This window comes from Hypanus sabinus, chromosome 15 (genome assembly GCF_030144855.1).
Source record: "Hypanus sabinus isolate sHypSab1 chromosome 15, sHypSab1.hap1, whole genome shotgun sequence".
NCBI classification, from domain to species: domain Eukaryota; kingdom Metazoa; phylum Chordata; class Chondrichthyes; order Myliobatiformes; family Dasyatidae; genus Hypanus; species Hypanus sabinus.
This window is the reverse complement of record NC_082720.1, coordinates 92,509,252-92,526,159: the sequence shown is the minus strand read 5'-3', so window position 1 is coordinate 92,526,159 and position 16,908 is coordinate 92,509,252. Positions and strand designations below refer to the sequence as shown.

Here is a 16,908-nt window from a genome sequence, read left to right as displayed (position 1 = left end):
GTCACCACACCCACTGACCCCGGTAAACATCAGGAACCATCACCACTCCCACTGACCCGGGTAAACATCAGGAACCGTCACCACTCCCACTGACCCGGGTAAACATCAGGAACCGTCACCACTTCCACTGACCCCAGTAAACATCAGGAACCGTCACCACTCCCACTGACCCCGGTAAACATCAGGAACCGTCACCACTCCCACTGACCCGGGTAAACATCAGGAACCGTCAACTCTCCCACTGACCCCGGTAAACATCAGGAACCGTCACCACTTCTACTGACCCCTGTAAACATCAGGAACCGTCACCACTCCCACTGACCCCGGTATACATCAGGAACCGTCACCACTCCCACTGACCCCGGTAAATATCAGGAACGTCACCACTCCCACTGACCCTGCTAAACATCAGGAACCGTCACCACTCGCACTGACCCCGGTAAACATCAGGAACGGTCACCACTCCCACTGACCCTGGAAAACATCAGGAACCATCACCACTCCCACTGACCCCGGTAAACATCAGGAACTGTCACCACTCCCACTGACCCCGGTAAACATCAGGAACTGTCACCACTCCCACTGACCCCGGTAAACATCAGGAACTGTCACCACTCCCACTGACCCCGGTAAACATCAGGAACTGTCACTACTCCCACTGACCCCGGTAAACATCAGGAAACGTCACCACTCCCACTGATCCCGGTAAACATCAGGAACTGTCACCACTCCCACTGACCCCGGTAAACATCAGGAACCGTCAACTCTCCCACTGACCCGGGTAAACATCAGGAATCGTCACCACTCCCAGTGACCCGGGTAAACGTCAGGAACCGTCACCACTCCCACTGACCCCGGTAAACATCAGGAACCGTCACCACTCCCACTGACCCCGGTAAACATCAGGAACCGTCACCACTTCCACTGACCCTGCTAAACATCAGGAACCATCACCACTCCCACTGACCCCGGTAAACATCAGGAACCGTCACCACTCCCACTGACCCCGGTAAACATCAGGAACCGTCACCAATCCCACTGACCCTGCTAAACATCAGGAACCGTCACCACTTCCACTGACCCCTGTAAACATCAGGAACCGTCACCACTCCCACTGACCCCTGTAAACATCAGGAATCGTCACCACTCCCACTGACCCCGGTAAACATCAGGAACCGTCACCACTCCCACTGATCCCGGTAAACATCAGGAACCGTCACCACTCCCACTGACCCCGGTAAACATCAGGAACCGTCACCACTCCCACTGACCCCTGTAAACATCAGGAACCGTCACCACTCCCACTGACCCCGGTAAACATCAGGAACGTCACCACTCCCACTGACCCTGCTAAACATCAGGAACCGTCACCACTCCCACTGACCCTGCTAAACATCAGGAACCGTCACCACTCCCACTGACCCCGGTAAACATCAGGAACCGTCACCACTCCCACTGACCCTGGAAAACATCAGGAACCGTCACCACTCTCACTGACACCGGTAAACATCAGGAACCGTCACCACTTCCACTGACCCCGGTAAACATCAGGAACGTCACCACTCCCACTGACCCCGGTAAACATCAGGAATCGTCACCACTCCCACTGACCCCGGTAAACATCAGGAACCGTCACCTCTCCCACTGACCCAGGAAAACATCAGGAACCGTCACCACTCCCACTGACCCCGGTAAACATCAGGAACCGTCACCTCTCCCACTGACCCCGGTAAACATCAGGAACCGTCACCACTCCCACTGACCGCGGTAAACATCAGGAACCGTCACCACTCCCACTGACCCCGGTAAACATCAGGAACCGTCACCTCTCCCACTGACCCCGGTAAACATCAGGAACCGTCACCACTCCCACTGACCCCGGTAAACATCAGGAACCATCACCACTCCCACTGACCCCGGTAAACATCTGGAACCGTCAACACTCCCACTGACCCCGGTAAACATCAGGAACCATCACTACTCCCACTGACCCCGGTAAACATCAGGAACCGTCACCACTCCCACTGACCCTGGAAAACATCAGGAACCGTCACCGCTCCCACTGACCCCGGTAAACATCAGGAACCGTCACCACTCCCACTGACCCCGGTAAACATCAGGAACCGTCACCACTCCCACTGACCCCGGTAAACATCAGGAACCGTCACCACTCCCACTGACCCCGGTAAACATCAGGAACCGTCACCACTCCCACTGACCCCGGTAAACATCAGGAACTGTCACCACTCCCACTGACCCCGGTAAACATCAGGAACCGTCACCACACCCACTGACCCGGGGAAACATCAGGAACCGTCACCACTCCCACTGACCCGGGTAAACATCAGGAACTGTCACCACTCCCACTGACCCCGGTAAACATCAGGAACCGTCACCACTCCCACTGAACCCGGTAAACATCAGGAACCGTCACCACTCCCACTGACCCGGGTAAACATCAGGAACCGTCACCACTCCCACTGACCCGGGTAAACATCAGGAACCGTCACCACTTCCACTGACCCAGGTAAACATCAGGAACCGTCACCACTTCCACTGACCCCGGTAAACATCAGGAACCGTCACCACTCCCACTGACCCCGGTAAGCATCAGGAACCGTCACCACTTCCACTGACCCTGCTAAACATCAGGAACCGTCACCACTCCCACTGACCCCGGTAAACATCAGGAACCGTCACCACTCCCACTGACCCCGGTAAACATCAGGAACCGTCACCACTCCCACTGACCCTGCTAAACATCAGGAACCGTCACCACTCCCACTGACCCCTGTAAACATCAGGAACCGTCACCACTCCCACTGACCCCGGTAAACATCAGGAACCGTCACCACTCCCACTGACCCCGGTAAACATCAGGAACCGTCACCACTCCCACTGACCCCGGTAAACATCAGGAACCGTCACCACTCCCACTGACCCCGGTAAACATCAGGAACCGTCACCACTCCCACTGACCCCGGTAAACATCAGGAACCGTCACCACTCCCACTGACCCCGGTAAACATCAGGAACCGTCACCACTCCCACTGACCCCGGTAAACATCAGGAACCGTCACCACTCCCACTGACCCGGGTAAACATCAGGAACCGTCACCACTCCCACTGACCCCGGTAAACATCAGGAACCGTCACCACTCCCACTGACCCCGGTAAACATCAGGAACCGTCACCACTCCCACTGACCCGGGTAAACATCAGGAACCGTCACCACTCCCACTGACCCGGGTAAACATCAGGAACCGTCACCACTTCCACTGACCCCAGTAAACATCAGGAACCGTCACCACTCCCACTGACCCCGGTAAACATCAGGAACCGTCACCACTCCCACTGACCCGGGTAAACATCAGGAACCGTCAACTCTCCCACTGACCCCGGTAAACATCAGGAACCGTCACCACTTCCACTGACCCCGGTATACATCAGGAACCGTCACCACTCCCACTGACCCCGGTAAATATCAGGAACGTCACCACTCCCACTGACCCTGCTAAACATCAGGAACCGTCACCACTCCCACTGACCCCGGTAAACATCAGGAACCGTCACCACTCCCACTGACCCTGGAAAACATCAGGAACCGTCACCACTCCCACTGACCCCGGTAAACATCAGGAACTGTCACCACTCCCACTGACCCCGGTAAACATCAGGAACTGTCACCACTCCCACTGACCCCGGTAAACATCAGGAACTGTCACCACTCCCACTGACCCCGGTAAACATCAGGAACTGTCACTACTCCCACTGACCCCGGTAAACATCAGGAAACGTCACCACTCCCACTGATCCCGGTAAACATCAGGAACTGTCACCACTCCCACTGACCCCGGTAAACATCAGGAACCGTCAACTCTCCCACTGACCCGGGTAAACGTCAGGAACCGTCACCACTCCCACTGACCCCGGTAAACATCAGAACTGTCACCACTCCCACTGACCCCGGTAAACATCAGAACTGTCACCACTCCCACTGACCCGGGTAAACATCAGGAACCGTGAACTCTCCCACTGACCCTGGAAAACGTCAGGAATCGTCACCACTCCCACTGACCCGGGTAAACGTCAGGAACCGTCACCACTCCCACTGACCCCAGTAAACATCAGGAACCGTCACCACTCCCACTGACCCCGGTAAACATCAGGAACCGTCACCACTCCCACTGACCCGGGTAAACGTCAGGAACCGTCACCACTCCCACTGACCCCGGTAAACATCAGGAACCGTCACCACTCGCATTGACCCCGGTAAACATCAGGAATCGTCACCACTCCCACTGACCCCGGTAAACATCAGGAATCGTCACCACTCCCACTGACCCGGGTAAACGTCAGGAACCGTCACCACTCCCACTGACCCCGGTAAACATCAGGAACCGTCACCACTCCCACTGACCCCGGTAAACGTCAGGAACCGTCACCACTCCCACTGACCCCAGTAAACATCAGGAACCGTCACCACTCCCATTGACCCCGGTAAACATCAGGAACCGCCACCACTCCCACTGACCCCGGTAAACATCAGGAACTGTCACCACTCCCACTGACCCCGGTAAACATCAGGAACCGTCACCACTCCCACTGACCCCGGTAAACATCAGGAACCGTCACCAGTCCCACTGACCCGGGTAAACATCAGGAACCGTCACCACTCCCACTGACCCCGGTAAACATCAGGAACCGTCACCACTCCCACTGACCCCGGTAAACATCAGGAACCGTCACCACTCCCACTGACCCCGGTAAACATCAGGAACCGTCACCACTCCCACTGACCCCGGTAAACATCAGGAACCGTCACCACTCCCACTGACCCCGGTAAACATCAGGAACCGTCACCACTCCCACTGACCCCGGTAAACATCAGGAACCGTCACCACTCCCACTGACCCCGGTAAACATCAGGAACCGTCACCACTCCCACTGACCCCGGTAAACATCAGGAACTGTCACCACTCCCACTGACCCCGGTTAACATCAGGAACCATCACCACTCCCACTGACCCCGGTAAACATCAGGAACCGTCACCACTCCCACTGACCCCGGTAAACATCAGGAACCGCCACCACTCCCACTGACCCCGGTAAACATCAGGAACCGTCACCACTCCCACTGACCCCGGTAAACATCAGGAACCGTCACCACTCCCACTGACCCCGGTAAACATCAGGAACCGTCACCACTCCCACTGACCCCGGTAAACATCAGGAACCGTCACCACTCCCACTGACCCCGGTAAACATCAGGAACCGTCACCACTCCCACTGACCCTGCTAAACATCAGGAACCGTCACCACTCCCACTGACCTCAGGGAACACCAGGAAATGACTGCAGTAGAAATTCTCTTTTGATTCAACAACAGATGGATGTATCAAGAGAGACTGGGAGGATGAATACAAGGGCCTGTTGGAGGACTTTGTCAAATGGTGCAAGCTGAATCATCTGCAGCTCAACATCAGTAAGACAAAGGAGATGTTGATGGACTTTAGGAAGGCTAAGCCTGCATTGCTCCCTGTTACTATTGGATGGTGAGGATGTGGTTGTGATGAGGACCTACTAGTACCCAGGGTGCACCTGGTGACAGACTTGAGTGGAGCACCAACACAGAGGAGATGTAGAAGAAGGGCCAGTCACCTCTATTTCCTGAAGGGACTGATGTCCTTTGGTGTATGTTGGCCTCTCCTTCACATGTCCTACTAGTCTGCTGTCGCTAGTGCAGTCTTTGATTCAGTGGTACTGGGGTATTGGCATCAACATCAGTGATGCTGCAGACTCAATAAAATGACAAGAAAGCTAGCTCTGTTATAAGAATCAAACTGATCACACTGGAGGCTGTGGTAGAACAAAGGTCCCTACGGAGAATCCTGGCAATTCTGGACAATGTTTCTAACCCTTTGCATGTCATCTTGGCTGAACAGAGGAGCACTTTTAGTAATCGAGTAAGACAACTGCACTGCTTCAAGTAGCGCTATATGACGTCATTCTTACTCTCGGCCATTAGGCTCTACTATGAGTCAACCTATAGCCAGGGAAGTGATGACCCCCTCCTGTTACATTGTGGTAACATATTTTTTTTATTCTTTCTACTTCTCTTCTAATATTTATATCTATGCACACATAATGCTACTGTAGCACTGTAATTTCTTTTTGGGATCAATAAAGTATCTGTCTATATATCTATACATCAGGAACAATAGAGTGGCCATTTGTGGTTCTGTACTGGAGATCAAGGATTTGGCACCCCAAGTACCAGGAAGAGATCTTGCACTTCTTTCGCATTGGTTTCTGTCCAAGTGCTGAACAAACAAAGATAAAGGGGGTGTTGTATGCTGAGAGTGAAGTACCCTACATTGGTTACCTGTAACCTTCATCCCCATCCTCTATTGACAGCTGCTTGAATTCTTCATACATCTTCCTGTTGAAGTGATCTCTCAGGAAGAAGGACCAGAATCGGAAAAGGGTGTTCATTTCCTGAGACTGTCCTATTCCCAATCTCTTTCTCTCTGTGGGAGAAGAACAAGTCAGTGGATGGCAGCTGCATTTAATGGCTGAGCAATCGAACAGACAGCAACTATACCTGGATGGTCACACACACCTGAAAAACTATTGACATTTATAATTCTACATCAAGGACATAAGAACCATGAACAAAAACAGATAATCGGCTCCCACTGAATCTGATCGGGGCCAATCCCATCATACTCTCAGCGCTATTTTCTCACTCTCTCCCCACAATCATCCACCCTCTCAAATGTCTCTCAATCTCTGATCTGAATATATTCAATGATTATTCCTATATAGACAACCCCATTCCTATTGTTTAGATGTATTCTTTCCAAATCCTAACTCTCCCTGAGTAGTCAGTTCACAGCTTTGGTCACTTTGCAACCCCCATCATCATCAGCAATCACTTGTAGTTGAGTATGATTCTTCTCCTGGTGGTTGATCTGGTCACTTGTGGGTCTTAAGATGACTGGAGGCCGATCTGTGAACAACAGTCCTATTGCAATGTTGGCAGGTGTAGGTCATTGAAGTGGATGTAGACTGGAGGAACAACAGCTTATATTCCATCTGGGTAGCCTCCAAACTGATGGCATGAATGAAGAATTCTCAAACTTCTTGTAATGATTACCAACCCCCTCACCATTCCCCATCCACTTCTGTCTCTCTCACCTTACCTTCTTGCCTGTCCACCACCTCCCTCTGCTGCTCCTTCCCCCCCTTTTCCTCTCCTATTAGATTCCCCCTTCTCCAGCCTTGTATCTCTTTTACCTATCAACTTCCCAGTTCTTAACTTCACCCCTACCCCTCCCAGTTTCACCTATCACCTTGTGTTTCTCCCTCTGCCCCCCACCTTTTAACTCCTCATCAGCTTTCTTTCTCCAGTCCTACTGAAGGGTCTCAGCCCAAACTGTACTTTTTTTCATAAATGCTGCCTGACCTGCTGAGTTCTGCCAGCATTTTGTGTATTGTGTGGTGGCTGTAGCTGGTTGGGCTTTTACCAGTCTCTCCTTACGATGAAGCCACTTAGTCTTGGCATGCTGGAAGTATTCTTCAAGCTGTGCAGTTCCCTCACAGACTGTCCTTCTCCAGGTTTCCTTATCCTTGCTAATTTCTTCTATGCATTCAGGTCGATGTGGGATTTCCTCAGGTGGCTCTTGATACTGTCCTTGTTCTACATTTTCTGCCCTCTAGGAGTGACCAAACAGGAGTTGCTTAGGGAGGCGGGAGTCAGGCATACTGATGACGTGGCCGACCCATCGTAATTGACATTGAGTCATGATTGTGGCTATGGACTTAGCTTCCTCTAAGATGGCCCAACTCTATGCAACCACATCAGACCAGACACATCTATATGTTCTTCTTACCAATGGCATTTACTGTCAGTCATTAATTCTACCCCATGATTTTCCTTACTTGGACTCTATTTACCATTTTCTTGTACACTGTTCCTTCCTGGTAAATTTGGTTATTGCTAGTCTGTTTTGCACTGCATTATTCTTTCTCCTTTCTCTTATCCCTAAGTACCCCTTTTACTAAACCTAGATAATTATCTGAATTGTTAACTCAAAATGGTGCCCATTGTGAGTTTAATGGAAAACACCAATAACTATGGTGAATTTTATCAGTGCTTGTGATTGGAAAGAACTTCCACGATGATCAGATCAGTTTCAGCACAAATGTGCAATACCACTAAGCACTTAAGTGATACAAATTAGATCACAGCCTGAAGGCAGCTCAAGTGTCTAAATTCAGTGGGGTTCACCTCTGCAGATGACAATAAACTCGTCAATTTGATCTACCCAATTTGCACCAAGGAGCACAGAGGATTGTTGATATATTATTGACTATGCAAGAGTCTTATTAATGACGACATTGCAACCAAAACAATAACAATACATGCAACCACCACACAATGATTTGGAATTGCTGCTGCCCAACAAGGGTCCTGTAATGAGGACCAGGCAGCAAACCCAGGGTCTGGCTGGCTCAGCACCCACACAAGGACCCTTGGTGAATTCAAACTGTTGTGGTAAGTTGGCACACTGAAGCAGTTAGATCTTTTTAGGACCTACCATTTAGACATCTCCTGCGAAACTTGTGATAAACATGCTGTGTGAATCCATTCTCCTTCAATAACTCATGGGAGGGGTGCTGGAACTTGGGAAGAGATTGTGGCGTGCAACCATAATTACCAGCCACTGGAATTCCTTCAGAAGGACTGGCATTTGAACTGTGAAATAACAAAATTTATTGTTTAACCTCTAGTAATGACACAAAGACTGGATATAAAAAACATGGCCTCTCTACCAAATTTCCTCGCTGATATTAATCACCTTCAAACAGCAGGGCCCAGAACAATTTGCCACAGCAGGGCTGAGTCCTAATGTGAGGTTCAGACAATTTAAATACCGGCCCAGATTGTCAGTGGGCTACTCTCCCCACGAAGTTAAGGCTGTGACACTGCCCCTGGCTGCTGTGCTTTGTGTCTGTGGACTTTGCAGTGACTTGCCCCACTAACATGCTGAACTGAATACCAATGCTTTGGGCCTACTCCAGGAACTTGGATCTCAAGACTCAATTTGATTCGGAAGGGTGGTGTTGCTTGTTTCTATTGTTGGCATGCTATGTTTTGTGTTTTTCCTCTTTCTCTGTGAGCACTGGGGTTTGGTCTTTCTTTTTAAAAAATTGAGTTATTTCGGGTTCCTTGCTTTGTGACTGCCTGTAAGCAAACAAGTCTCAAGGTTGCATAATTTATACATTTTTTGAATATAAATGCACTTTGAATCTTTCAGTCCAAAGACAGATGGGTTAGTTGGTTAACTGGTCAATGCAAATTGTCCTGTGACTAAGCTAGGGTTAAATAGGTGGGTTGTTGGGCAGCTTGACTTGTTGGCCTGTATCTCTAAATAAAGATAAGCACAGGTGTTTTCCCAATCCTTTATGTCTCATCCACCCAACAGATGCACAGTGTTATTTATTTGCACATTGTCTAAGTAGCTTCACTCTAATGAACTCAATCGCAATCATCCTATTACACCCGTTATCCCCAGGCTAATCCATCACTCCCCACCGTACTTTTATCCCACAATCATCATCATATTACACTCATTATCCCTAGAAACCCCAACACACATCCACTGAAACATTACCCCCACAATCACCATTGTACTACACTTGTTAACACCAGGCTACACCCCCCACCACTCACCCACTGAAAAGTTACCCCCAAAATCATCACTGTATTACTCCCATTATTCCCAGGCTACCTCACCACACACCCACTGAAGCATTACTCCACAATGATCATCGTATTATTCCCATTATCCCCAGGTAGGTACTCCCACCACTCACCAACTGAAACTTTACCCCTAGAAACGGCACTCAGACCCAGCACTCCACGCACCCACCCTTCATTACACAAAAAAATTATTTTAAGTCAATTTTAGTAGAAACAAATATAAAGGAGGAGTTTTCCTCTAACCTGAAGGAGGATGCCCTCGGTCTATGCTCTCTTGAGTCCATCACCCACCCCACATGGCTCTCCAGAGGGGGGTTTGAGCTGTGCCTCGTCTTGCGTTTGCGGGGCATCTGTAACAAACATCCACAACTCCGTCACTCAAAGGAACGAATGAGGTGGCCCATGTTCTACGGAGTAGCAGTTGTGTGAATCAGTTTAACAAACGACAAGTAAACAGTGGGGTAGAGAAATGCAATGACTGGAAATAGACTTGTGGACAACAATTCACTCATCAATAGACTATAACACCATAATACATAGGAGCAGAATTAGGCCATTTGCCCTGTTGAGTCTGCTCTGTCATTCAATCATGGCTGCTCCTTCTTTCCCCTTCTCAGCCTCACTTCCTGACCTTTGATGCCATGTCCAATTGAGACCCTATCAAGCTCTGCCTTAAATACACCCAGCAACCTGGCCTCCACAGCTGCCTGTGCTAATAAGCTCCACAAAATCACCACCTATTGGCTAAAGATTTTCTCTGCATCTCTGTTTTATATGGGCACCCCTCTATCCTGAGGCTGTGCCCTCTTATCCTAGACTCCCCCACAATGGGAAACATCCTTTCCACATCTACTCTTTCTAGGCCTTTCAACATTTGAAATGTTTCAATGAGAACCACCCTCTAACTCATCTTTCTAAATTCCAGCAAGTTCAGATCCAGAGCTATTAAACATTCTTTGTATAATAACCCTTTTGATGATGGAAAGCATCAAGTTGGACAAGTCACCGGGACTGGACGAAATATATCACAGGCTACTGTGGGAGGCGAGGGAGGAGATTGCTGAGCCTCTGGCAATGATTTTTGCATCACCAATGGGGAATGGCAGAGGTTCTGGAGGATTGGAGGATTGCAGATGTTGTTATTCAAAAAAAAGAGTAGAAATAGCCCAGGAAGTTATAGACCAGTAAGACTTTCAATAGTTGGTAAGTTGATGGAAAAGATTCTGAGAGGCAGGATTTATGAACATTTGGAGCTGCATAATATGATTAGGAATAGACAGCATGGCTTTGTCAAAGGCAGGTTGTGCCTTACAAGCCTGGATGAATTTCTTGAGGATGTGACTAAACATATTGATGAAGGTAGAGCAGTAGAAATGGTGTACATGGATTTCAGCATGGTATTTGATAAGGTACCCCATGCAAGGCTTATTGAGAAAGTAACAAGCTTGCACACAGAAAGCAAAGGGTGGTTGCAGACGGGTCATATTCTATGTGGAGGTTGGTCAGCAGTGGTGTGCCTCAGTGATAGGTTCTGGGACCCTTTCTCTTTGTAATGTTTATAAATGACCTGGATGAGGAAGTGGAGGAATGGGTTAGTAAATTTGCTGATGACACAAAGGTTGGAGGTGTTGTGGATAGTGTTGTGGGCTGTCAGACGTTAAGCGGATGGACTTTAACTCAGTTAAGTGTGAGGTAGCATATTTTGGTAGGTCAAATATGATGGCAGAATACAGTATTAATGGTAAGACTCCTGGCAGTGTGGAGGATCAGAGGGATCTTGGGGTCCGAGTCCATAGGACACTCAAAGCTGCTGTGCAGGTTGACTGTGTGGTTAAGAAGGCATACACTCTATTGGCCTTCATCAACCGTGGGATTGAGTTCAAGAGCCGAAAGGTAATGTTACAGCTATATAGGACCCTGGTCAGAACCCATTTGGAGTACTGTGTTCAGTTCTGGTCACCTCACTACAAGAAGGATGTGGGGGGTGGAGTTTCATTTTTTAAGCTATAATCACCCTTTAATCAAATCTTTTCGTACTTAATTACATGGGTTGATATTTACGATTTATTTCTCTTTTTAAAAATAACACTGGATTTAATTTTTTCAAACTTAAAATGTCTGTACCTAAGAAATCGTCTAAAGACCCTATAACTCTTGATGCAATCTCCAGTCTTCTGGATACTAAACTGGATACTAAACTTGCAAGTCTGGAAAACAAACTTACTGCGAAAATGTCGGAGCTTGAAGAAGTCGTTAAATCATTTACTATCAAGCTTCAATCGCAGGCAGCAGATATTGAACGGCATGAAGAAAAGTTTGCGGCTCTTGACAAGATAATTTGTGAAAAAATACATACAATCGAAACTTTGGAGGAGAAGGTACGGTCCACCGCTAAAATAGTGGAGCAGTATGAGTTTAAAATCACCGATCCTGAAAACCGGTCTCGCAGACAGAATTTGCGTATTATTGGATTTCCCGAAAATGTTGAGTCTGGTGACTTAACTGAATATTTCTCTAATTTATTGTGGGAAATTTTTGGCGAGGACGCTTTGCGGGTTAAACCTACTATTGATCGTGCCCACAGAGTTTCGAGATTTTCGGCTGTGAAAGACCAGCCACGAGCTGTGATTGTCCGTCTCCATTATCCTCGGGAGAAAGAGCTTTTAATCCGATTAGCTCGTCAGAAAGGTATGATTTCTCACAGAAGCAACAACTTTCGTATTGTTGAGGATTATTCATTCGAGGTAATGAGGGCGAGAGTCGCTTTTAAACCGGTGATGGCGGAGGTTCATTCGATTGGACTTAAACAAGCTTTAAGATATCCAGCGAATCTCAGAATTACATTGAGCGACAACAGTCAGCGTTTCTTTAATACTCCGGAAGAAGCGAAGAAATTCGTTGAAGAATATCGCTCTTCTAGTACAACTTGAGCTATGTGTTATGTGGAAGAACTTTTGGAGAGAAGACGCCATTCCGTTTTAGGCTTTAACTTATGAAGCTGCGGTATAGCCTTTTATTTTGGTCTGTAGACCTGGTTTTTTTTATTATCATGATTTACAGATGCTTTTTTAACTGTACTATAATGTCTTTTTTCTTCATTAATTTTTTTCCCTCTAGATTAGATATACATGTTAAGACTTTGTAATAATGATTTATTTTTTAAGATGTCGTTTCTTTTTCCCATAAGACTTTGCTTTCCGTAAGCGCTTATTTGCCTGTATTTGAGAATGGGACGAATGATTTGAATTTTTGAACCTTTTTTTTTATATATATATTGTAGTGGTTATTGAACCCTTTTTTAATTTTATTTTGATAACCTTTTTTTTAAAAAAAAGATTGGTGAATTTACATTTATATTTTGTAATATGGTCCTTTCAAAATGTCGTTTCTTCTTCCCATAAGTCTTTGTTTCCTTATATTTGAATATGGAATCTTTTTTTAAAGGCATATTACACTATTTTAAACTTTAATGGTTATCCTTTTTTTTATTAATGATTTTTTGCTTTTTTATATTATTTTTTCATTTTGATTGATATATATTTTTTTCTGTTTACAACCCTGTATTTATATCTGGGTGTTATATAGTTTCTCTTTTCTTTCTTTTCATGAAGTCGCCATCTTGAAAATGGGGGTAATATTAGTGTTAGTTTGTGCGCCTGCCGCTTGGCTTTTATTCGTAGGGTTGGGGGAGGGGGTAGGGATCTTTTTTCACGCTTCTGCTTTTTATTTTTTTGCTTTTAGTTTATGGGCTGACTTTAAATTATTAATATTGTTGAGGTGTCATGTTCTCCGGTTGCTCCTGAATCATTTTTCCTTCTTCCTGAATTATGGGTTATGTGTCTTTTTAACCTTTTATGATATACACAACTAATATTGGCATGATGGATAAGTCTATTAACTTTATCTCCTGGAATACTAATGGTTTAAATCATCCGATTAAACGTAAAAAAAATATTTAAAGTATTCCATAGACTTAATGCTAATATTATTTTTGCACAGGAGACCCATATTAGGAAGGAGGATAATCAACGCTTTTTTAGGTTCTGGGGAGGTCAACAATTTCACTCGAATTGTACCGCCAAAATTAGGGGTGTGTCTATTTTTATAGACCCCTCAATTTCATTTACACATCATGAAATTATTTCTGATCCACAGGGCAGATTTTTGTTGATAACTGGTTCACTTTTTAATCGAAAAGTGGTTCTAGTTAATATTTATGCTCCAAACTTTGACTGCCCTGAATTTTTTAAACATTTATTTACTTCTCTTCCTAATCTAAATGAATATATGTTGATAATGGGTTGTTGTTTGAATCCTTCGATGGATAGATCTAAACCTATTCGAATTCTTCCGAATAGATCAGCCTTACTTATTAATTCTTTTATGGTTGATTCGGGAATTACTGAAATATGGCGGTTTTTGAACCCTAAAGATAAAGAATTTTCGTTTTTTTCACATGTATATCACAGTTATTCTAGAATTGATTATTTCCTTATTGATCATCATTTATTAACAGATGTTATTGATTGTAAATATGATTCTATTGCTATTTCGGATCATGTACCTTTGAAGTTATCTATCAAGATTTCAGACTTTTCCAATAATACTAGATCTTGGAGACTTAACGCTACTTTGCTTCAAGATCCAGAATTCATCACCTACATAAAACAGCAAATTGACTTGTTTTTCTCAACAAACTATACTGAAGAGATTGACAAAGGAATACTTTGGGACTCTTTTAAGGCTTTTATCCATGGACAAATTATCTCATGTTCCGTTGGTAAAAGAAAACAAAGATATTTAGATATTGCTTTATTAGTGGATAAAATTAAAGAAATTGATAAGATTTATTCCGTGACTCCTACCAAAGAACTTTATAAGAAGAGAGTTGAGCTTCAAATGGAGCATAGCTTATTATTATTTTCTTCAATTGAGAATCAATTAATTAGGACTAGGGCTCAATTTTATATCCATAGTGATCGAACTGGTAAATTGTTAGCTAACCAACTAAAAGCTATCTCGACTAAGCCACAAATTATTAAAATTCGTAAACAAGACGGTAATCTGACTACTGATCATAAAGAAATCAATAACACTTTTCAAGATTTTTATAAATCTTTATATCAATCAGAATTTGATGGCGATCTGTCCATGATGGATAACTTTTTTAACAATTTGAATATTCCTAAACTGACAGATGAAGATCGTAGCTTGTTTGATGCTATTTCTTTGGCCGAAATAGGAGAGGCTATCTCATCAATGAATTCAGGGAAAGCTCCTGGTCCTGATGGTTATATTATAGAATTTTTAAAAACTTTTTCTTCTTTGCTTTCCCCTTGGTTATGTGAAATCTTTAATGATGCATTTGTTAAGAAGAGATTACCTCAGTCTTTTTATGAAGCTACTATCTCTCTAATTCTTAAAAAAGATAAGGATCCCACTTTATGTGCATCTTATCGCCCTATATCACTATTAAATGTAGACTCTAATATTCTTACAAAAATTTTAGCTATTAGGTTAGAAAAGGTACTATCACAGATTATTTCAGAAGACCAAACTGGTTTTATTAGGAATCGGTATTCCTTTTATAATATAAGAAAATTGATTAATATAATTTATACTTCGTCACCCACAATTCCAGAATGTGTTATTTCACTAGATGCTGAAAAAGCTTTTGATAGAGTTGAATGGGTATACTTATTTAACGCTTTGAGATATTTTAATTTTAGTCCTAATTTTATATCATGGATCAAACTAATATATCATAAACCTGTTGCTTCTGTTCTTACAAATAATTACAGATCTTCTTTTTTTCAATTATCTCATGGTACGAGACAAGGTTGTCCCTTAAGTCCTTTATTGTTTAATATTGCATTAGAACCTTTAGTCATTGCTATTCGTGAATCTCCTAATATTTTTGGTATTACCCGCAATGAGAAATTATACAAGTTATCACTTTATGCTGATGACTTGTTGTTATATATTTTCTGATCCTGACAGGTCTATTCCCGCTATTTTATCCTTGTTGGCTCAATTTGGTAGTTTTTCTGGTTATAAAGTAAACTTGGATAAGAGTGATTTATTCCCTTTAAACGCGCAAACTTTATTGAATGAAAGGATACCATTTAAAGTTGTTGATGATAACTTTATCTGTGTAAAGGGGGTTTCTTTTTTTTCTTTGTTACTGTTGGGAAAGGGTTTCCTTTTGTTAACTAGCAAGAATGCTAATTTACTGATAATGAGAATGGTATTCCTTTGTAAACCAAATGGGGATTAATGTTCTTTCTTCTGAGTCTGTAAGCTTTTGTTGACAGGCTTTTGGGCAGATCGGCGCGAGGTGGTTGAGAGAGACGACGCAATGCTCTAAGTTGGGCGAGGATCGGACCCCAAAGGGGGGTCCGAGGCCGGGAAATTCTCCGGGGGGGGGGGGGAATGAAGCTAGATGTGCTTGGTTGACCACTCGGAGGGTCCTGAGCTGTTTGGAGAGTCGAGGAGTTCGGAGGGCCCTGAGCTGCGAGTCGAGGAGTTCGGAGGGGATCGAATGGTGGCCAGAAGACTTCAGTAATTGAGCTCCAACGGCTGTGCACGAAGTGGTTTGGACTTTGATAAGTTTGGCGCCTTTTCTTTAATTTTCTCTTCATATATACTGTATCGTTATTAATCACTTGGTTATAGTAACCTTTATAAATTGTACTCATTTAATCGCATATGGTGTACTGTCTGTTTTTGGGCGAGGCGGGGACATCACACAGCATCCACACCAGCTGATTACCCAGTTTGGCGGGGCCGAAGGCTGCTCCCCCTAGACGAGAACGAGCTGAGCGAGCCTGAGGTGACCCAGGGGGTTATATCTATTTAGGTATAAAAATTACCAAGAAATATAAAGATTTATTTACATTGAATTTTTTACCTATGCTTCATCAAATTCAACAACTTACTACAAGATGGTCTCCCTTATCCTTATCATTAGTTGGTCAGATTAATGCTATTAAAATGATGATTCTACCTAAATTTTTATATTTATTTCAAGCTTTACCAATTTTTATTCCTAAATCTTTTTTTGATAACATTGACTCAAAAATTTCCTCATTTGTGTGGCAAAATAAAAATCCTAGGTTAAGTAAAAGGCAATTACAAAAA

The 16,908-nt window shown here is 44.8% G+C and overlaps 2 protein-coding genes across 4 annotated transcripts in view; both read right to left on the bottom strand.

Moving 5' to 3' along the window:
- The window catches only part of larp1 (La ribonucleoprotein 1, translational regulator), a 236,116-nt gene that overhangs the window by 15,534 nt on the left and 203,674 nt on the right, over positions 1-16,908 (bottom strand). For all 3 annotated transcript variants that reach the window (XM_059990743.1, XM_059990745.1, XM_059990744.1), the window contains exons 15-17: positions 10,012-10,118; positions 8,603-8,760; positions 6,385-6,529 (exon numbers count right to left, since the gene is read on the bottom strand). In XM_059990743.1, coding sequence (XP_059846726.1) covers positions 6,385-6,529; positions 8,603-8,760; positions 10,012-10,118 — 410 coding nt within the window. The remainder of the gene's footprint in view (positions 1-6,384; positions 6,530-8,602; positions 8,761-10,011; positions 10,119-16,908) is intronic.
- Positions 1-16,908, bottom strand: part of LOC132405715 (uncharacterized) — a 321,522-nt gene that overhangs the window by 224,575 nt on the left and 80,039 nt on the right. The window lies entirely within an intron of this gene.